The 20,527-nt window shown below is 61.0% G+C and overlaps 2 protein-coding genes across 2 annotated transcripts in view; one reads left to right on the top strand and one right to left on the bottom strand.

Annotated features, from left to right (window-relative positions):
* The window catches only part of TANGO6 (transport and golgi organization 6 homolog), a 29,999-nt gene that overhangs the window by 7,842 nt on the left and 1,630 nt on the right, over nt 1-20,527 (top strand). Inside the window, 9 exon segments of the mRNA XM_084533867.1 lie at nt 1,246-1,422; nt 3,011-3,137; nt 3,430-3,609; nt 6,489-6,623; nt 9,123-9,650; nt 9,757-9,814; nt 12,817-12,969; nt 16,819-16,970; nt 19,085-19,198. Of these exon segments, the coding sequence (XP_084389993.1) occupies nt 1,246-1,422; nt 3,011-3,137; nt 3,430-3,609; nt 6,489-6,623; nt 9,123-9,650; nt 9,757-9,814; nt 12,817-12,969; nt 16,819-16,970; nt 19,085-19,198 (1,624 nt within the window).
* The window catches only part of PDF (peptide deformylase, mitochondrial), a 37,436-nt gene continuing 26,973 nt past the window's right edge, over nt 10,065-20,527 (bottom strand). Inside the window, exon 3 of the mRNA XM_084533892.1 lies at nt 10,065-10,075. The gene's annotated coding sequence lies outside the window, so the exon portion shown is untranslated. The remainder of the gene's footprint in view (nt 10,076-20,527) is intronic.

Here is a 20,527-nt window from a genome sequence, read left to right as displayed (position 1 = left end):
AAGGAAGGACTGCACTGCTTCTTCTGGGGTTTTGTTTCTCTGCGCTGCCTGGCTCCAAAGCACATGCTTTACATGGACATGCAGAGAAGACCAATTTTCTTACCCTGAAGAGCTCATTAAAAGCAGGCAGCAACCACAGGCATAGGCCAGGTACGTGACCTTACTGCCTGACCTGTGCACAGGGAAGCAGTTCCCGCCTTAGTTTGTGTCAGGAGGATTAGAAATGGTAAAAAGCCGCAGCTGGAGCTCTGACTGAAGAAAAAGATAATCTTTTCCCTGTCTGGGATCATTTTTCGGGTGTGTGCACAACCTGCCTCTCAGCAGCTGTTTCTTGCACTGCACGCAGCTCCCCCACAACTGACACGGTGCTGAGCATGACGTGCATCAGTCGTGGTGGCAGTGACAGCAGTGACCAGGTGTGACTGTCCTCTCCCCATTCTCCTCCTGGGCTTTCCCTGGGCTGCCCTGAGTTTGGGCCAGCCTAGTATGTACGTACGCTCCCGGTGGGTTTATACTAATGCCTTGGTGTTACTGGCACGTGGGTACTGGAGGTTTCCCCTAAAAGGGCTGTGCTATTATTAACGACTTGGTGAATCACTTCAAGGAGTAGTGAGCACTGGGGCACGTTCTTAGAACACGCCAAGTTAACGCTGCTGCTGAGTGAGCGCAGTCACTGCTAGCTGCTCTCTTGACACAGGAATTTGGCAGGGGTAACAAAAACCACAGCTGCCTGGAAGTGTTCAGGTTCCCAGACCCCTGGCACAGCACCGCTGCTCGATCTCATTAACCTGCTTTGTTCCTTGGCAGGGCTTTCCGTGCCACCTTTCGGTGCTCCCCGTCTCCTTCCTCTTTCTTGGCACGGCCGGCAGCTCTGTGCTTTGTCAGATGGGCACGAAGCGGCACGAAGTGAGGCTGTGTGCAAGTGGCTGTCCTTGCACAAACAAGCTGCTCGCTCAGCGCGCTCCCTTCCTCGCTGGGCTGCAGTCTTGAAGGACCCGGCTCCTTCCAGCTGTGGCCGCTAGAAGGACAGGCTGTTCTGCTCAGCTCCTTCTGACCTGACACAAATGCCTTCAGCTAGCCCGAGCTCTCAGCCCAGAGCATCCCAGAGTGTCCGTGGTGACTGCAGAGCATCCGTGCCCTGCCCCTCTCCTTGGGCCGCGCTGTCACGCTGCGGCACTGCGCAGAGGGCTCCAGCGGGCAGAGCAAGGTCGCTGTTGATGTCTCTCTCTCTCTCTCTCCTGCCAGCTCCCCGTGCCAGGAGGTCCTGCTGTGGTTCCTGGAGAAGTCAGAGAGGGAGACGTCGCTGTCCGTGCTGGAGGGCTGTGCGGGGCTGGAGGGCAGCGTGCGCCGCCTCCACCCGCGGTGCTGCTTCCGCGTGGGCAGCGAGGGAGGCGCCATGGTTGCGGTGGAGGAGCCCATCAGGTGAGAGCTGCTGGAGCACTGCGGGCACGGGGGCAGCCCCCAGGCATCACCCCCAGTGCCTGGGGCCCTTCGTGGCGAGCTGGCGATGCTGTCCCCGCCTGTCTTGTCCTCCAGGCAGTTGGGTGGCTGAGTGGTGTGCGCTGGGGCAGTGGGGACTCCACACTGCCTCCGGGTTCCCCATCTGTAGTGCAGAGCTTTCGGCCCTGAAAACCAGCACGCTGTGAGCATTGCACGCCCTGCGTGTCCTCCTGAGTCCCAGGACTGGCCTCTGGGGTGTCTGGGGACAGGACACGCACCGCCAGTCCCAGTGCTCCCCGAGTGCAGCTTCCACCTCCAGCCAGGGGCTGTCTCTTGGCCGACCGCGACTGCGTGGAGCGGGTGGAATCCCTCGGGCACAGGTGGCACCGTTGCAGCAAGGACTTGGTGGTGCCAAAGTAGCCGAGCCAGGCACTGAACCCCCCTCCTGCTCTTGCAGATGGCCTCTGCAAGTAGAGGCAGTGCGTGGCCCTGTGGGAAATAAACTGCAGCCATTAGACTCCAGCCGTGCAACCTAGCGCTGTTCAGCAGCAAGGTTTTTGGTTTAAAGAGAGGCAGCTACGTTATTTGGCACGTCACGAGCACAGCCCAGCACTGTCCTGCAGGCTGAGCACACGGCTCCTGCCCAGCAGGGAGCTCTGCATGGGTGCGTCGGGAGCTGCGGGCACCTATTTCCTTCCCAGCATAACAAAACCCCGTACAAATACCCTCATTCTGGTTTCATTTCAATCTATTCCTGACCTGAATTAGAAGAAGGTCTGCCCTGGGGTTTGCACTGGTTAAACTGAATGTAATTTAAAATTATTCCTTAATGGCCATGCCTCTGCCTCTGTCTGCCCTGCTTTTATGGTTATGACTGCTGCATGAATTAGCTAGTGCTAGGATAGCATGGGTGGACTGAACGTGTGTTTTGTGCTGATGGTTTCTGTTAGTTCTTTCTTAAACGAATGCAGGTTAATTAATAAGCTGACTGCTTGATCATGTAGACCAAATTAACTGAGCAATAGCTTGGCTCAGCTGCCTCCGGGCTCCCGTGTTCTGGCTGTGCTCTGCAGGCTGGTGCTGGGAGCTGGGAGCCTGCCCCCTGCAGAGCCCTGAAACCCTGGGGTCTGCCTGGGGAGAGGGGCTGGGGTGATGGGACCCTCTGGGTGCCCTTTGGGGTGGTGTCTGCAGGACTTGTTCTCCCCACCTCCTGTGACATGACAGACTCAGCTTGCACTGCTGCTGGCTTTCACGAGAACAGAAATCTTAATTTCAGTGTCCGAGCAAATTGCACCTTGAAGTACAAAACCCCTATAAAGTGCCCCTGGTCCCTGCAGACTGTCGTGTTCAGACAGTGCGTGCTGAATGTTCCCCCTGGCAGAGGGGCAGCAGGAGTCACAGAGCTGCTGCGTGCTGCCGGGCTGGGAGCCAGGGGCCTGGAGAAGCACTGGGGACGAGGGATTTTAGCAGGAGGCAGCAGCAGGATTTCACCTCGCTGCATGGCTGCTCAGAGCCAGCCCTGGCGAGGCTCCGGGTGTGTTTGTGGTGGTGACACGGTGACTTGTTTCAGCGATGAAGATGAGGCCCTTTACCAGAAGGTTTCCTCGGAGCAGTGCTACGTGGAGAGCTTAGTGGAGCTGCTGTCCCACTGCCAGAAGAGTGGCCTGGCTGGAGACTTCTTCATCCGCTGCCTGAAGGTGAGGTCTCGGGGCACACCGTGGGGATGGTTTTCCTGGGACAGGCAGGTGGCAAAGGGGCCTGGGCATCAGTTGTGTTACTGGGAGCAGCAGGCACGGCACGGTGGAGCACTCCTGCCACGTGCTGGGCAGGCGGAGAGGAGGTGTGGGCGATGTGGATGTGCTGCACACAGGACTGTCAGCCCGTGGGGAAGGAGGTGGCTCCTGCAGCATCGATAGCGTGGTTCATGGTGACCCTGGAACTGGTTTTGCTGTGCCCAACCAGTGCCTCCCTGTGCTTCCTTTCCTGCAGGCGCTGACACAAGTGGCTGCAGAAGATGAGGCAGAGGTGAGCCCCGGTGCGGCAGCTGGAGGGAGTCTGCTGGAGCTGGAGCAGCACCACGCCAGGCAGAGGAGGAAGCTTCTGGTCCTGCAGCTCGTGGCCACACTGTGTGAGAATGTCTCGGACACCGTGTTCACAGACATTGCTCAGGTGGGTCACGGCAGGGCCCATGGGGAGCAGCAGCTGGGGTGCTCTTTGCCAGTGGGCCCTAGGTGCACGATTACTAAGAAGCAGCTGGAGAAAACCAGAACGTCCTCACAAAAAGCAGTTTATTAAGTCAGTCACGAGTGTCTGAAAAAGACACCATCCTGTGCAATATCAACAGGGCTGGCATAACTGTGTTCATGCACTCACAGATGTCTTCATGAATGTGCATCTGCGAAATTTGTTAACCACGGTAATTTCAAGGGCTTGTTGAACCTGGTACCAAGCAGGGTTGTTAAAATGTGCTGCTTCTGTCCCCCCTGAACCCACACTGCCACAGCACTGAAGGAAATTCCTGTCCTGTCTTCGTTGCACGCTCAGGGCAGTGCTGTGTTCACCGGCCCTTTTGCATGTTTAACTTCCTCATCCTCTTCTTTTTAACTCAGTGACCTGGTTGTGCTAGTTACCTGTGACTTGCTGAACCCAAAGCAGGTCACTTCTTGCTCAGGTTTTCTTATTTTTCCTCTTTGGGACAGTGGCATCTCCTGTGCTGTGCTCTGCAGTGGCAGCGCAGTGACACCAACGGTCACCAGCGGGTCTGGCTCTGCTGCCCGGGTCAAAAAGTCAGGAGTGGGAAATGAGGAAGGAGTTTGCTGAATTTTTGGGTCTAGTGTGTCTGGTGTAAAAAGAAACACACACAAAGAAAAAAAAGGCAGACAAAAAAGCCATTATACTTCAGCCTACAAGTAAACACCAGGGGTCATATTTCAAGGAGCGATCCCTCAGGTTTAAACAAGCATCTGCATAGCTGTGTTTTTAAGCATTTTCTGCAGCACACGGTTCCTCCAGGGGGTTTGTTCTTGCTGCAGCCACTCTGCAGCGGGTGTGTGTATAACAGGGGTGGAACAAGCAGGAGCTGTCTGCCTGAAGCCTGAGCCAAGGAGCGGCAGCAGCTGAGGACCTCCTCTGTGGCACGATATATTTTATCTGCATTTTCCTGCTCACAGTTGAGTTTTATGAGATTCACCTGATTCCCTTGGTGTTGCAGTACACTCTTCTGCATAAGACAGAGACATCACTCAGAGTTTTATCTTTCGAGCTTTTTATTCCTCGTGGATATTAGTGTTTCTTTAATTTTTGGTATCTACTATCTGCTGGTTGTTGTGACGTTTCTGTTTTTGCACCAAGTGTAATTTCAACCCATTCAGCTTTTGTGTCACTGCTTTGTGAGACGAGCTGCTCTGAGCTTGTTTGCATTCTTGTTTAACATCACTTTTTTTTTTTTTTCCTGGTCTTACTAGTCCAGAAAGTACCTGCACCCTTTCTGCAGCCCCTTGGAGCCCGTCTCCTGCTCCCTGCTGCAGTCGGGGGGTGTTTAATGAAGCTGGCAGCAGTCTGCTCGCTTGCCTGCGGTGCCTTGAGTGATGGCAGGAGGCTGGAAGCGTGGGGAGCTGGTGCAATAGGACCTTTTGCTTTGTTTTCCAAAAGAGGAGCTGTTCCAAAGGGTTCCTCTTATTTTGCAACAAGCATGTGAAGTGGCAAGGGCTGCTATTCATTCCTTTCCCACCATGAATGAGTGCCCGGCTCCTGCCACACTCAGTGAGCTGGCCCAGAGCAGCGCTCGCCAGCGCAGTGAGCAGACAAAGGAGCGGAGGGAAAGAAGTATTAATTTCAAGCTCCATTAGAAACACAGGAAGCCTGTGGGATCAAAGATCTTGGTGCCAAGTGTCAAGCAGGCCAGAGCCAGCCGAGCGGGATCGTTACTGGCTTGGAAGAAAAATTCTGAGGAAATGACAAACGGCGGGGTGTGCACGCAGCCTGTGTCGAGGGTCGGCTGCCCGGGGAGCACGTGGTGCCTGGTCCCTGGCTTTGTGTTCCTGCACTCGGGGACCCCTCTGAGCTGGCACATCGGGGTAATTGCTGGGAGTCCTGCAGAGCTCGTCAGCGAAGGGGTTTGGCTGTGAAATGCCCAAATGCTCTCGGTGCCTGCGGGCGTCAGGACGCTGTGCTGGCCTGGGGGGCTCGCGGAGGGGTGCAGGCAGGCCTTGTTTTGTTAGGGGGAAGTTTATCAGAGCTGTGATAATCCCTGCTCAGCTCCATGTCTTGCTGCTGTGCCTCGTGCTGCTGGTGACTTTGGTCCATGACAGCAGTCGGCAGAGCCGATGCTTTCCCAGAGCTGCCAGGTCTTCATCTTCTGCTATTGTCTCATTTAATTTTTCGAGCCCAAACCTTTCTCCAGCACAATCTTGTAGGGACCCTCCGTGTTCCTCCCTGGTTGCCACCACCCCTTTTGCTCCCTCTGAGCAACATCTTAGCTCTCTGCTTCCCTACGTGCTCCCAATGCGACCTTGCTTGTCCCAGAGCTGCAGGGAGGTGCCGGGGGAACACGTGGGCTCCTCCAGCCCTGCGGCAGGGGCCGGGCTGGCTGCACCTTCCTGGGTCAGCTTTGTCTGCTGTGACTAGAGGGGATGTTAGCTTTGGGTTGGAGGTATTGTGTTTCACAAACACTGCTTTTCTCCCTCGGAGGGGAGGGCTGCAGGGGGGAGAGAAGGGGAGCTCCTGGCTTGCCCACTGACCCCCCTGCAGCTCAGCTCCCCGGCACCTCCTTGGCTGCTTTGGACAGCAAGGTGTGGGGTTTGCTGCCAGGAACAGCAAATGCCCCAGGGACGGGGACGGGCAGCAGTTCAGGACCTCCATCACCACCACCACGTCGTCCTGCACCCTCAGTGCATTCACAGCTGGGCTTCACCGGGGTCCCAGCTGCCCCCCAGCTCCCCAGCAGGGCTTGTGACGGCCGAGGGACCCACAGCAGCTCCTGGTGGGCTGCTCAGGGCATCTCCTTCCCTCCTCCCTCCCTTCCTAACCTCTCTCCCATCCGCTGGCAGGTGGAGGAGTTCGTGGCCGCCACGCTGCAGCGGGCGTGCGTCAGCCTGGCACGGGGCCGCGGCGCGGCGGTGGAGGCGCAGACGCTGAGCATGGCCATGGGGCTGGTGGCTGCTGCACTCGGCGGGGCCGTGCAGGTGAGTGGGCACAGGGCGAGCCTTAGGGCCAGGGGGGCTTCATCGTGGGGCTGGGGGAGGCAGCACCATCCCCGCAGGGGGACGTCGGGGTCCCTGGGTGTCCCCCAGCCGCGGTGTGTTGGTGTTCGCTTATTGTCTTGTTCCTGGGAGCACAGCCAAGGGCGCCTTCCCCGCGGGGTGCTCGCCAGAGCCCGCTTGATGCAAGGGCCGGGCTCTGTGGCCGTGCTCTCTGGTCCCAGTTCTGTCTCTGGGAAGCGCCGGCCTGCCTGCACACGCGTGTGCTGCTCTGCTTCCCGCTGGCATTCACAAGCCACTTCCTCCTGTTTGTTCTGTCCCTTCAATCGAGCTCTCTTGACAATGCCATGTGTTCCCAATAACAAAGCAGCCAGGCACAGAAGGCTGCACCCTCCCAGCCAGGAGGAGGAGGAGGAGGAGGTGAGGTGGAAACCTCTTTGTGTGCCCCGCAGGCGTGCCTGTGGCTGCTGGGCTGGCCGTGGGATCTGGTGGCTGTCACTGGGCTGGATGGGCTCCATGTCCTGTTGCCCAGAGGTCCCGAAATCTTCGGGTGCCACCAAGCTCACGCAGACGGTGCTGCCTCTGGCAGAAGTGCTTCAGTGCAGAAGGCAGCAGAGAAAAGCTCTGCTAGCTCACAAAATGTTGGCTAATTCATTCATAATCCAAAATCTGCTTCCGAGAAGGCAATGATGGAGCAGCAGTCTCTTTACATACCACACCCTGCACCCCGTACATTCAGGAGCTCCCCCTCCAAAGTGTGCCAAACCTCTCCGTGGAGTCTGTACCATTCTTGAAGATCTGTAACAGCAGAACTCGCTCAGTGGCACAGTGTCGGCTAAATGCCACTGGAGAGTGACAATGTGTCCTAGTGCTGTGAAATCACTTCTGGTTACATCACCGAGCCGTCAGTTGCTTCATGCCCAAAGGAAAATTCAGCCATTAATGGGAAAAGATAATTCATTGTGTCTTACGTGCCAAATTCCTAGCGTGGGGAAGAGAGACATTTAGTTAAAAAAGAAATAAATAATAGTGGGGCATGTTCACAGACGAGGAGATAACAGGCAGTGTCCTCCAATTAAAACAGCAGAAACTGCCAGTTCTCATGTAATTAATGACCAGTTCTCATGTAATTAATGACCAGTTCTCATGTAATTAATGACCGTATTGTGGCAGTCGATGTGGAGGAAGAGGAGGTGCAAAGTTCCCCATCAGGTGCCAGCTCGGGGCATTGCTGGGGCTTGTCCCTCGGAGATGCCTTTTCATGCACACGCCTGGGGCTAAATCTGGTGCTCAGCGTGGGGCTGGAGCACCAGATTTAGCCCCGTGCCCCAGCACCCCGTGCTCCACTGGTCCTGCATGGAAATAAATGCACAGCCTGGGACCTGGAGCAGCTTCAGCCCAGCCCCTGCCATGGTGGGCGCAGGGCAGCGTTAATGCCCCCCCTGCCAGGAGAGCCCCTGCTCCCTCTCCTTGTTAATGGAAATCAACGGCACCGGGCTGCAGATTGAATGAAAAAGGCTTCGTGGGGCAGCTGGTGCGGGAAGCAGCAGGAGAGGCTGCAAAGCTGCTTGGTTTTGAATGGCCAAGTGGGTTTTACATAATCATCCAAATGCTCCCCTGAAACCTCTGGGAAAGCTTTGCTTTTCAGGCCTTAGCTGCCCTGAGTTTGCTCCTGGGACCTAGCAATTAAATCCCAAACCCAGGTTAGGGCAGGAGCTGCCCCCACCATGGGATGTAGGTGCCCTGCGGGGTGCTTCCTTTGGGGATCCCGTGGGATCCGGCAGGGCAGCGAGCTCCGTGCTGCTGCCATCCCCACCTGCTCCTGCCACACCTCAGCACTGGGTTTAACACAGGGATTAGCATCAGGGCTAAGTGCCTCCGTCTCTGCAAGGTGCTTGTGGCTCTGGAGTCACGGCCTTCAGGGTGCTCGAGGCCAGAGGCTCTGCACCAGGGCACGAGGAGGTGCCCTTGGGAGGTGCCCTTGGGAGTTCCTGCAGCCCTGGCTGCCTGCCCTGGGCTGCTCCTTTCCCAGCTTCTCCCCTGACACACGCTGCCTGTCCTCAACCCAGAAAGCTCCTGCGTTCCTTTGTAGTGCACAAAGCCTTTTATTTCCCAAATGAGGTCTCCAGGTTGTTGGAGCTCTTCACAATGAGCCTATTGAGGTAGGAGCAGGCAGGGGCAGTGCTGCAACTGATTACATTCGCTGCTAACCTGGCGTTTCACTAACCTGGCGTTTCACTTTGCAAGCACTTTGAGCCAGGGCAGAGCACCACAGAGGGGCCCTTACCTTGTTGTGTGCCCCAAGATGTGATGTTCTGCTGGCCTGACTGTGGGGTGCTCAGCAGCAGGGTGCCCTGCAGCAGCCATACAGTGCCATGCCATACAGTTCCCCTGCCCTAATCCCTGAGTATTTCTCCTGCTTCTGGCACGAGGGAGCGGCCCCATGGCAGAGGAAGCCTCCCACTGCTCCTCTCCTCCCCGCAGCTGAAGTCGAGTGACTTTGCCGTCCTGAAGCGCCTGCTGCCCTTGCTGGAGGAGGTGTCCCGCGCCCACCCCGACCCCGTCATCCAGGAGCTGGCCACGGACCTGCGCATCGCCATCTGCACTCACGGCGCCTTCTCTGCCCAGACGGTTGGCACCGCGGCCGAGACCTTGCTGGGGAAAAAGCTTGGGCCGAGCAGGACAGGAGGGGAGAGCCCCACAGGCCCCCCACTCACGGCCCCCTGCCAAAGCCCCGGGGCTGGTGGGGCACCCACGCAGCGTGGCCGTGGCTGCGGCCGCCCCTCGGCTCCCAAGGAGGGTGAAGAGCAGAGCGTGCACGAAGAGCCCGGTGCCACAGGTCCTGCTGCAGCCCCAAGCACTGAGAGCCCGGCCCCAGCTCAGCTCCAGGAGCTCCTCTTATCAGCCTACGACCCCCAGGTCCCTGTCCGGGCAGCTGCTGTGCGTGCTCTTTCCAGCCTGATATCGCAGAGGGACCCGGAGGCGCTGCAGATGCAAGAAAAAATCCTCCAGGTACAGGGCCCCGCGCTGCCACCATCCCTGTGACTACGGCGTGGGGCAGTGCCCCTCTCGTGTCCTCAGAAACTGCTGGTAACAAGCTCTCTCTTCATCCTTACAGGTTTTCCTAGAAAATGTGCAGCACGAGGACTCCTTTGTGTACCTGTCTGCCATTCAAGGTGAGCAGTGCCTGACCTGACGGCTGCACGGTCCCGGGCCCTGCAGGGTGCTGTGCCCTCGAGCCCCGCTGTCAGCAGCGATGCTCCTGCCTGCAAACTGGCCTGCCATGCAGCCCGTGGTCTTTGTGGGGGCTTAGGGAGTGCCACCCCCGTACGGTGCATTCCCCATGGCCTTAGAGCATCCCAGGAGCGTCCCTGGGAGCAGCCAGATGGAGCTTGGCAGCTCAGGATGTGCCTCGAGCCAGCGCCTGGGCCGTGCTCCTCGTTCCTTGGGCTGATGAGCGTTGTCTCCTGGGCCTCGTCGAGCTGAAGCTCTCCTTGTGCTTACTCAGTGGGTAATTAGTTGATTTACTGCCTGATTTAACTGCTAATGTGCACAGCCCACAAGCGTGCAGCCCCGGCGCGGAGGCGAGGGTGCCCTGCGTGGGTTCACAGCTGGGGGCTGTCCCCCAGGCAGTGACACCGGGAGCTGGTCACCGTCCCTGCCCCGACCTCCTGGGGGCTGTGCTGACGTGGGGCGAGCCAGCCCCCTAACCCTGCTCCTGCACAGCCCCCTGTGTGGTCCCTTGGGAAAGTGGAGCAAAAACCGGCTTCGTTTACCCCACAGCTGGGCTGCGAGGGTCTTTAAGGACCCGTGGGTCTTTAAAGGATCCAAGAACCCAAGGATCCCCAAAGGATTTAACCCAAGGATCTTTAAAGCTGTTGCAGCTCACTGGTCGGTTCCCAGCAGTGATTTTGGTGAAACTGGGTGGGTGGGGATTGGGAAGGGGCTCTGCCCCCCCAGGCGGGCTGTTCGCCCCTGCAGCTGGGGCTCCCAGTGCTGCCCCTTTCCTGCTTCCCAGGAAACGTGTGGGACTTCTCCTGCTCCAGCACGTTCAGCTCATCCCCTTCCTGCTGCGTGTGGCACCGGGCTGGTGCAGCAATTTGCATGCAGGTGCCTCCGAATCCGGGCATGGCTCAGATGTCTTGCACAACGGACTGCCCGTGCCTATCGGTCTCCTGTGTGCGTGTGAGAAAGCAGAGGGGAGGTGTTCCTGGAGCCCTTGGGAGACCCAAGCAATTATTTTAGGGCTGCCAAACAGGAGAAGAAGCTGTTTGGGGGGACTGGGGTTCCCCTGGATGCCCGCAGAGCTGGTGGCCAGGTGGTGCACAGGGGTTTGGTGGCTTTAGGGAGCTGGGGACAGGGCGAGGAAGCGCCGTCCTCAGCATCTGCCCTGCGTGCAGCACTTGAGCAGGTAACCTTCATACCCAGCTGGAAAACCAGCTTATCGATATGCTTCCCTCTCTCTGCCTGTACGGTCTTGAGTGGGACGGGTTTGTCCTTGCCCTGCAGGTGAAATAGAAACGCACGCTTAACTATTCCCCGAGTGATTAATATCCAGCGTGCAGCTGCCTCCGTGTTTCGCAGCCCCGCTACCGCCGTGATTAACCCTGACGCAGTTCCCTGTGGGGGTGACTCACCCCTGGGTGCTGCTCGGGCTGCCAAGCCGTGCCGAGCCACACGTGGGGCCCGAGGGCAGCAGGAGAGGCTGCTCCGAGGGGCTCCAGCTCCTCCAGCAGGGCTCCCCTCCAGCTCCTCGTGCTGCTGTTGGGCGCAGGAGGGAGCCGCAGCGCCGGGCGCGTGCGGGGTGATGCCAGGGGAGAGGTCGCTGCCCCCTGTGGATGCGCCCAGGCTTGTGGATGGTAACCCACAGCGGGCGCCGAGCGATAACTGGGGAACTGGGTTGGAGGTGAAGGCTCCTGGAGGGCAGGGGAGAGCTGGAGCCGTCCTCTCCCAGCCCCGGTGCTGACTCAGTGCTTGGCACAGCCAGGGCAGCGCTCTGCCACTTGCATTTCCCTGGAGAGCGGCTGCCTTTTGCCACCCCAGTGCCCCAGCCAGAAACGTGCCCAGGTCTGGGAGCCCTGGAGCTGGCAGAGCCCTGCCAGGGGGTGCAAGCAGGGACCCCCCAGCCTCCAGAAACAGCCCCCACGCTCTGATGGGCCAACGAGCTGCCCGGGAGCTGCACCCAGCCAGCGCTCGCCGTGGCAGCATCTCCCAGCGTCTGACGTCTGGCTCGTTATGTAGACACGGGGTCAATGAATATTAACCAGCAGTAATTAGCAGACACCTGCTGCCAACTGCTCAATAATTTCTCTCTCAGCTTGGCACCCAACCCCAGGCCACGCTGGGTACGGGGGCGGTTTGGCTTTGCGCGGAGGGGCGACGTGATGTGCTTGGCTGAGCAGGCGGGGGGTGACACTCGTCTGTGCAGAATTAATTCCAGCCCGGGTGTGCCTGCTGCCTGGAACTCGGCAGTACTGAGCAAACAATGGGAGAATTTGGGGGTAATTTCCCCAATTAAGCCCTCGAGACAAGCGAACCCCCGTGCCATGATGTCCTCTGCCTTTCCAAAAGTGCGTTGGGGAGCAGGAGGGGGCAGCTGGGGTCTGTGCGTGCTGCTTTCCCCCCATGGCTCTGTCAGTTTGGCTTTGACACCGGGGGATGGAGCAGCCCTCGCGTGGTGCCCACCAGCCCTTTGGGGAGTGGTGTCCCCACTGAACTGGCTGTCACACCGGCTCCAATGGCACGGACACCACTTGGCTTCCTGCCTCTGCTGGAACTCTTACCCCCCTTCCTGGCCATCGCCGTGACACCTGTAATGGATTTTGGCTCCTTGCCTTTCTGAGAGTGCAGTCCCAGAGTTTTCCCCTCTCCGTCCTGCCCAGTGAGGAGCTCTGGTGCTGGCCATGCTGTGGAGCTGGGACCTGCTGTCTGTGTGCCCTGCTGCTCGCTGTAGCACGTGGCCCAGCGGGTGCTGCCCGCTCCAGCACAGCCCTCACCGAGCATAGGTGAGACTTGAGAGCCTGTGTCTGACCCAAAACTGCTGCTGGAGTTGGGTCACGATGCCAACCAGCACCATTTCCCATCTCCTCGGTTAGGGAGGCGATGCAGAGTGCTGCCCACCTATGTGCCATCCTCATGTCCGAGCCTGACCTGTATTTTCTTTCCCCTTTCCCTCCAGGCGTTGCCCTGCTGTCCAGCGAGTACCCGGAGCAGATCCTGCCCACCCTGCTGGCCCGCTACGGGCACCCCACGCAGGGCACCAAGGACGCCCCGGCTGCTGTGAGCAGGATGAAGCTGGGCGAGGTGCTGATGCGCGTGACCCGGGCGCTGGGTGAGTGGTGCCTGGGCACGGGGTGGTGTTGGGACATTTTGGAGATGAAGGCCAGTGAAAGCCCAGGCTTTGTAGGGCTGGGGGTTCCTGCCGTGCCCACTCGGGATCACGGGGGTGCGAGCAGATGGGGCCAAGCCCCCCGTGGGCAGGGGGAAGCCGAGGGGACCCCTACGGCGCAGGGACATGAGCGGTGCCGGAGCAAAGAGGTGAGCAGGAAAATGCTGCTGGGAAAACCAAGCCCGGGGCTCGAGTGTGTTGCACAAGGGCCTGCGGTTCCCTGGAAAACCCCATCCGCCTGCCTGCGGGGCAGAGGGGAGCCGGCTCCCGGGGCCTTCCAGGCTTCGCCCTGCGTGGGGGGACTGGCCCCGTGGGACCGGGATCCTGCCCCGCCACCCGGCAGCTTCCCAGCTGAAGCCCAGGGGCAGGAGCGGGGGCGCGGATCCCGCAGCCGGCCCCCCTCACCCTCGGCAGCCCTGGCTGGGTTGAGAGGACGCCGGGAAGCGCCTGGACATGCAGGGCTGAGGGATGAAAGCTGTGCGAGGCCTTTCCGGCAGCTGCTGTTGGGACATGTCCTAAAACGCCTCCTGCTTTCTCCTGGTAGAGGCAAGGCTGACGAGAGCAGGCGTTCGGTGTTTCCAGGGCACCAAGGGAAGGAGGAAGCCGCTCTCCCCGGTGCTGTCCATCCCAAGGGGCTGAGCTGAGCTGGGACCTCCAAGGGCAGCGCCTGGCAGCCTGTCCTCCTGGCCCACGAGCTCTCCCTTCAATGTCTGATCTCACTGGGGCATGAGAGGAGCACAACGAGCCCTGGTGCCACAGCCAGGCCCCCAGCTTGGCATCCGGCCCTCAAATTGTTCCCACCAGTGCCAAGTGGCAGCTCTGTGCCACCCTCTTTCCTGGAAACCCCGTGGCAGGGTGCGACCTGCCCAGCCTTCACGCAGGTAACCGCAGCCTATTGTTCGTAACAGTCGTGCAGTGCAAAAGGGCTCCTCTTCCTGGGCACAGCAGACACGGGGAGCCCAAAAAAATGCTGTGTGCTGCACCCTGAGCCCCCCCCCGTGCTGGCAGCTCGGGCATCACCCTGGGTCCCCATCCGCACGGGACGCAGCGCGCTGCATCGCCCAGCACAGCCCGGCTGCTTGGGACAGCAGCAGCACGGCTTGTTCAGGCAGGAAGGTGACTGTATGCCCCGCAGTCCTGCTTCCAAAAAAACGGGCAGAGAAATGCTCCCATGTGGGGAATCGCTGCCTCCTGTGGGGTCGGTGTGGGCTCGGGGACACTTCACGTGGTGCTGTGCTGCCCGGCTGGGTGACAGCGGCCGGCCCCGCGCTTCCTGGCTCTGGCTGCGCTCGAGGCACGCTGAGCTTAGCTCGGTGGTAAGGCAGCAGCTGTTCCAGATGGGGAAACATCTGTGCACGTCTCCTGCGTGCCGAGGAGTGACGTGGCAGCGCTGGGCTGCTCGTAGGAGCTCTTGGCCAAGGCTCCAGCGCTCCCCGTGAGCGCTCCCCGCACCGCAGCAGCTGCAGCTCAGCGTTGTGGGCCGGCCCCACGGTCCCTGCAGCGTGGCCACTCGGGCTGCCCGGGTCCTGTGGCTGCAGGGGCAGCTCCTTGTGCTGCATCCCGTGGGGTTGGTGCTGCCTCGGTCACATTTTGGCCCCTGGGATGGGGACAGGGATGGGGGATTCACGTGCTGCGCCCTGTGCGGTGCTGGGTGTTTGTCAGCAATCACACCGCTCCACGTGGCAGCTCCCTGCCCGCCACACGGCTGCAGAGCGTGGTCACCACTGCACTGCCACCTCCCGGGTCCCCGCAGACCCTTGGTGACAGCCCTGCTCTGAGCCCTGCCCCAGGGAGCATCGCAGCTCCTGGCAGCAGCTCCCCGTCCTCCCTCCTCGCTGCGGGAAAAGTCTCTTGGCTCTAGGCGTGAGCAGCAATTGGCAAGGGGCCCTTTCTTTAAAGATAATAACATAATTGCACTGCAGTGTGTCAGTGTTTTATTCAGCTCCCCGGTACTTTGGATCCTTCAAAGGCGCTTTATCCTTTAACGACACCTCCTCTCGCCTCCCAGGCGGGCGGGAGCTGTGCTTGCAGGTACGGGGATGGCCGGGCAGGCTCTGGGCCAGGCTTTCAGGTGCGAGGAGGAGCGGACGGACGGAGGGCTGCGTCGCCCACGAGTGGAGCCCCGAGGGGAGGGCCGGGCGAGGGGCACGCTCGGGGTTTGCACGTGGCAGGGCTGAGCCCTGGCGCTGAGCGCCGCAGCCGTGCCCGTCCCAAACGCGGCCCCGTGCCCTTCGGTCCAGCTCCGTGCCAGGGCTCGGCGGTGCTGGGCCGGGACCCAGCACGGGCACGGGATGTGCTGGGGCTCCCCGGGGTGCTGCTGGGGGGGTGCTGGCAGCAGCAGGGTGGGCACAGCCCCCGCGGGGGCTCTCCTCCCCGCTGCGGAGCCTCTGCTGCGGGCAGCGACTGCGGCGTGTCCTGGCGCGCCTGCGTATTTATAGAACACGCTGCGCCGGGTTGTTTTTGTTGCAAGGCTTCGGTCCTCCAGACAAAGGACTTCTCCGGTGCTTCCAGAAAGGCTTTGCTCCCTGCAGCAGCACTCCTGTGATTCGGAGCTCTCCTGCTGCTGCCCTGCACCTTGGGGCTGCCGTGCTGCCCTCCCCTGCTTGCCTCATCCTGCTGGAGCCGTGCCTGTGCGCGAGGGGCTGCTCCAGGGAGCAGGGCCATGGGGAGAGCTGCCCGACTGGCTGCAGGCAGGGCTGAAGGCAGCGATGGGGAAACGATCCCTGCCCTGCTGCCCTCCTGCTGGAGCAGAGCCGAGGATGCTCCTCCCGCAGCCCTGCTGGAGTTGCTCCTGGTCCCCTGCCACCAGCGGGGTCCTTGTCAGCCCCATGAGGAAGCGTTTTGGTTCCTGGCACCTGGCACGAGAGAGCTGAGGACAGGTTGGGATCTGCTCAGCGCTGGGACGAGGACAGGAGCACACGGGGCTCTGCAACCCGACACAGCGGGGGCCGTGTGTGGCTGCCCCGCCAGGGCTGGGGGGGAGCTTTGCTCTCCCCCATCCCAGGGTCTGTGAGGAATTTGCATCGTCCCTATGGACGTTAGCTGCAAACCCATTAAATCCACTCCAAGTGCCGAGGCAGCCCTTCTCCCTTCTCCCTTCTCCCTTCTCCACTGGGGCGTTTGTCTTGCTGCAAGTGAGATCCGAGAGATCCCTGCAGCTTTTTTTCCCTGCTCACCCCACCCGAACACCTCCCCAGGTTAGCCTGTGTCCGGCAGCCTGTGCTGCACAGGAGGGTGCCTCCACCTCAGGGGCACTCCTGGCCAGCGTTTGGGTCGTGCAGGACCCGGGTGTCCTTGTGAGCGGGGTAATTGTGCATGCAGGTCACTGCCTGCGCACACGCAGCTCTAATTAGCTGGCTCACACATCCCCGGTGCCTGCCCGCGCTAATTGGCCCTGGGCTCTGGGCGCTGAATGATGTGAGAATTTGGGCCTTCGCACTTGGGATTGTTTATTTGCAGCACGTCACCTACCTGAAAGGCCCAACAGAAGACTGAGGGAATACGTGATGATGCACCCAGCGGCCCCAGACAAAGCTCTGTGCTCGGGGCTGCGTGACACGAATCTTACCCAAGCGGGGGTGCCCGGTCCCCAGCAGCACAGGGGGTCACGGTGAGGGATGTGGCTGCTCTGTGCTCCAAATATTGCACCCAGCTGTTCTGCAGGACACAGATTGGGCCCTGAGCTTCTGTCTCGTGGCTGTGCTGGAACCCTGTGGGGTGTCCTTGCAGCCAGCCGCGCTGTGCCATCCTCCCGGCACTGCGGTGAGCGCTGTGCTCTCTCTTCTCTTGCAGGGGACATGGTGGTCAAGCACCGAGAGCCCCTGATCCACGCCTTCCTGCGGGGCTCCCGGGACCCGGACAGCGTGCTGCGTGCCAGCAGCCTCTCCAACCTGGGGGAGCTGTGCCAGAGGCTCGGCTTCCAGCTGGGCTCCGTCATCCACGAGGTACCGAACCCCCCGACAGCCGCCGTCACCTCCCCTCCTGCCACTGCCTGGGGCTGGGGGCCGTGGGATGGGGATGCTTCAGCTGGGCACAAAGTCCTGGGCTGTGCCGCCCCAGGGGCCTGGGCTAAGGTCTTTTTGGGGCAGGTAGTGGGGACGGGTGCTTGGCATGGCACCAAAGCCCCCAAAGCCCCTGGGGGAGCCCCCAGCTGCGCCGTAGCAGGGCTGGCTCTGGTTAATGAGGCTGCTTCGTCAGCTGCCGGCAGGGTCGCTGCCGGGGGCACAGCAGCACGGTTCCTTTCACAGCTTACTCTGGGAGAGGACGTGAATGATGCTTGCAGATATTAGAGCGTAAAAAAAAGTCATTCAGTCTGAAGCAAACGCTCGGGTAATTCTAGCGCTGAGTTTCAGGGCTGAGAGCTTCGGCAGCAGCTAAAAATGTCTCAGTGATGGGAAGTGACAGACAGCCCCAAGGAAGCGCAGCGGGATCTGCTCCGCCCATCCTCGTTTCCCTAGAGCAGGAGACCTCAAGGCATATTCTGTACCTGCCTAAGGCACCTCCTCCCCCTTAACGAAACCTCCTTATCCTCCACGCTACCACTGACGGGGAGCACTCGGTGCCCACGGGAGCGCCATGGCAGCGGTGCTCAGCCCTCACCCGGGTGGGTGCCCGGGGTGGGGATGCACAGAGGTGCCCCGGCTGTGCTCCTGCGAGGGGCAGCCAGGCTTTGGGCACGTTTCTGCCCCGGCTGTCCGGGTGTCCAGCACCCAGCCTGGCAGCCGGGGCTCTGGTCGGGCTGTGGATGTTGCAGCGGGGCGAGGAGCACAGCGTTGGGTGTGGGAGCTGCAGCCCGGGCTCAAACGGGGCCGATCTGCATCTGCTCAGCTGGCGAGCACCGTGCTCAGCTCGAGGGGTTTGGCCGTTTGGGGAGCTGCGAGCATCAAACCCCCAGCGCCGTGCTGGTGTGGGCAGCTGGAGAGGTTCAGGGCTGGAGGGAGGCAGCAGCATCGGCGCGGCACGCCGGCTTTTCTCCCTGGGTTCCCTCTCGCTGCTGCTCACGCATCAATGGGGTAATGACAGCGTTTGATGAGATGCCAATGCACCACACATGCAGCTATTTCGGGAACGCGCTAGCTCTGCTAATTCTTCCTGCTGTCACTGGGTGTTTAATTAGGTTCCTTCAACTCTGCTTTTTTTTTTTTTTGAAGCTCTCAAAGACGTCCGCGCAGCGCTCAGCCCCTGGCAGGGAGGTGCTCGGTGCCCTGCGAGCACCGGTGCTTGAAGGAGGCACAGCCCCGTGGCAGCAGCGTTCCTGTGGGGGCTTTTAAGGACACTGCGTGACACCAGGAGCACTCTGCAGCCTCAGCTGGGCTCGGTGCCCCGATGAAGGCGAGCTTTGCAGCGGGGCCAGCGCTGCCTCCCTCACCTGCTCGTGCTCGTGGTGCAGCCGCTGTCCCCTCGCCCCGCTCGCTTCCCAGCTGCTCAGGTCACATCAGCTGCTTCACCCAGCATCGCTGCCACCGCTGGCTCTGCAGGACTTGCAGCAGTCACGATTTCTGCTGCAGGAGCCCACCCCCTGGCTGGGCGCTCCGCGGTGTTGCAGAGGGACGCAGGGCTCGCGAGGCAGCGCCGGGCTGCAGCTCCAGGGCTGGCAGGAGAAGGGCGCAGGGACACGTCCCCTTCCTGGCGTAGGGAAAGCCTTTGTGTGTAATTACTGATGGTGAAATCCTTTCCTGAGCACGCTGCTCGGCACCGCTCTGTGCTGCAGCTGCTGGCCGTGGCGGTGCCCTGGGCTTCCCCAGGCAAATTGCCCTGGCTGCGGGTGAGCGGCTGCTGGGCTCTGCTGCCCCAGCCCCAGGGAGATCAGGGCAGCACGGCGAGAGCCCAAGGTGCCAGGAGGGTTTTCCATCCCCCAGCCTCATGCCCCATGGTGCTGTGGCTGCCTCTGCACCGAGTGGGACCTCCCTGCACGTAGCCGAGTGCCAGAGCCCCACGCTGTCCCTGCCAGGTCACCTTGTGTCCCCTGCTGGGGACTCTGAGCCCCTGCCCGAGGGAAGGGCTGGCCATGGGTGGTGGCACGCGTCCTGCTGATGTCCTCCCCGTGCTGCCCCCCCAGGTGACCTCCTGTGTGACAGCCATCGCCAAGACGGACCCCGAGGCGGAGGTGCGCCGAGCCGCCGTGCACGTGGTGGTGCTGCTGCTGCGGGGGCTCAGCGAGAAGGCTACCGAGGTGGGTCACCCCCTGCTGCCCCCCGGGACAGCGAGACCCTGTCCTGGAGCACGGTGCTCCAGGGGTTGTCCCTGCCCTGGGGTGGCAGGTCCCGGTGCTGCAGGGCCAGGCTGGCAGTGGCAGCGAGTGCTCTGGACACGTCCCCGCCTGGTGACGGCTGCAGTCACCCCAAGCTGGCGTTGTGGCTCCGGCATGTGCGGCAGCTGCAGGGAGTTAGGAGAAAATTAACTGAGCTATAATTACCTGAGCAGCTGCAGGCTTCCTCTGCCTAAATTACTGCTGATTCTGGTGCAGGCGGGTGCTGTGTGCCCTGCTCCCGCTGGGAACGGCCGGGAGAGGGCTGGGCTGGGTGCAGCAGGGACGGAGTCATCCTCACAGCTCCGATGCAGGCAGCAGCTTGGAGAGCCTGGCATGGTGACAGCCCTGCCAGCTCCTTGCTGTAATCGCTTCAGTTTCTCTCTCTCGGCTTTCTTTAAGCCAGAGCTGCCCTTTTCCTATCTCTCTGTCCCTCCATTCTCGCCCTCCCTGCAGCTCGGACCCAGCATGTGGCCTTTTGGGGACAGCCTGGTCCCTGATACGTTCCTCTGTGAATGCAGACACGCAGCATGTCCTGGCCCCAGCCTCGAGCAGAGCAGCCCCTTGGCCTGGGGCTGTGCCTCTTGCCCTCTGCCCGAGCTGGCCCCGTGGCCACCCAGCCTCGTGCACAGCCCGGGGGTGACCCCTCGCGGGGTCCCTGCCCTGGGGACGCACGCAGACGGGTGCTTGCGAGGGCACCGCGGCAGGAGCAGCCGTGCAGGAGCTCTCCCTGTGTGTGTTTTGTGCTCCGTGCACGCCTGCTCTTTGTTTCTTTGTGGAGGCTTCAGGGAAGGCTGCCGGTGTCACTGCCGGTGTCACTGCCGGTGTCACTGCCGGTGTCACTGCCGGCGTTCCCCTCCAAGGCTTGTTGCTCCCCCAGGTCGAAGCTTCTCCTCTCTGCCTCCACCCCCACACCCCCAAAAAAAGACAGCCTGACTGTGTTTCCTCCTGAAGGCAATCCCAGTCCCCACAGCTCTCTTACTGCTTCCCATTTCGTCCCCCAGCCCGTGCAGGAGGGCCGGCTCCTGCAGCGCTCAGCCCCGTGCCCTGCCCGGTGCTGGGGCACCGACATCTCCCCCGGGCAGCAGCACCGTGCAGCCACAGAGGTTTTGTTTCCCTGGCTCGGAGCAGCAGCAGGGGATGAGCCATCCTCACCTCACGGCTTCCTAGAAGGGGCAGGGCTCCTTGCTGCAGGGAGCCCCACGAGGCTGGGGGCCCGGACGCGGATCCCCATCTCCCTCTGAGCTCGCTCCA

The sequence above is a fragment of the Aythya ferina genome (assembly GCF_964211825.1).
Source record: "Aythya ferina genome assembly, chromosome: 12".
NCBI classification, from domain to species: Eukaryota; Metazoa; Chordata; class Aves; order Anseriformes; family Anatidae; genus Aythya; species Aythya ferina.
This window is presented reverse-complemented; position numbering and strand designations above follow the sequence as displayed.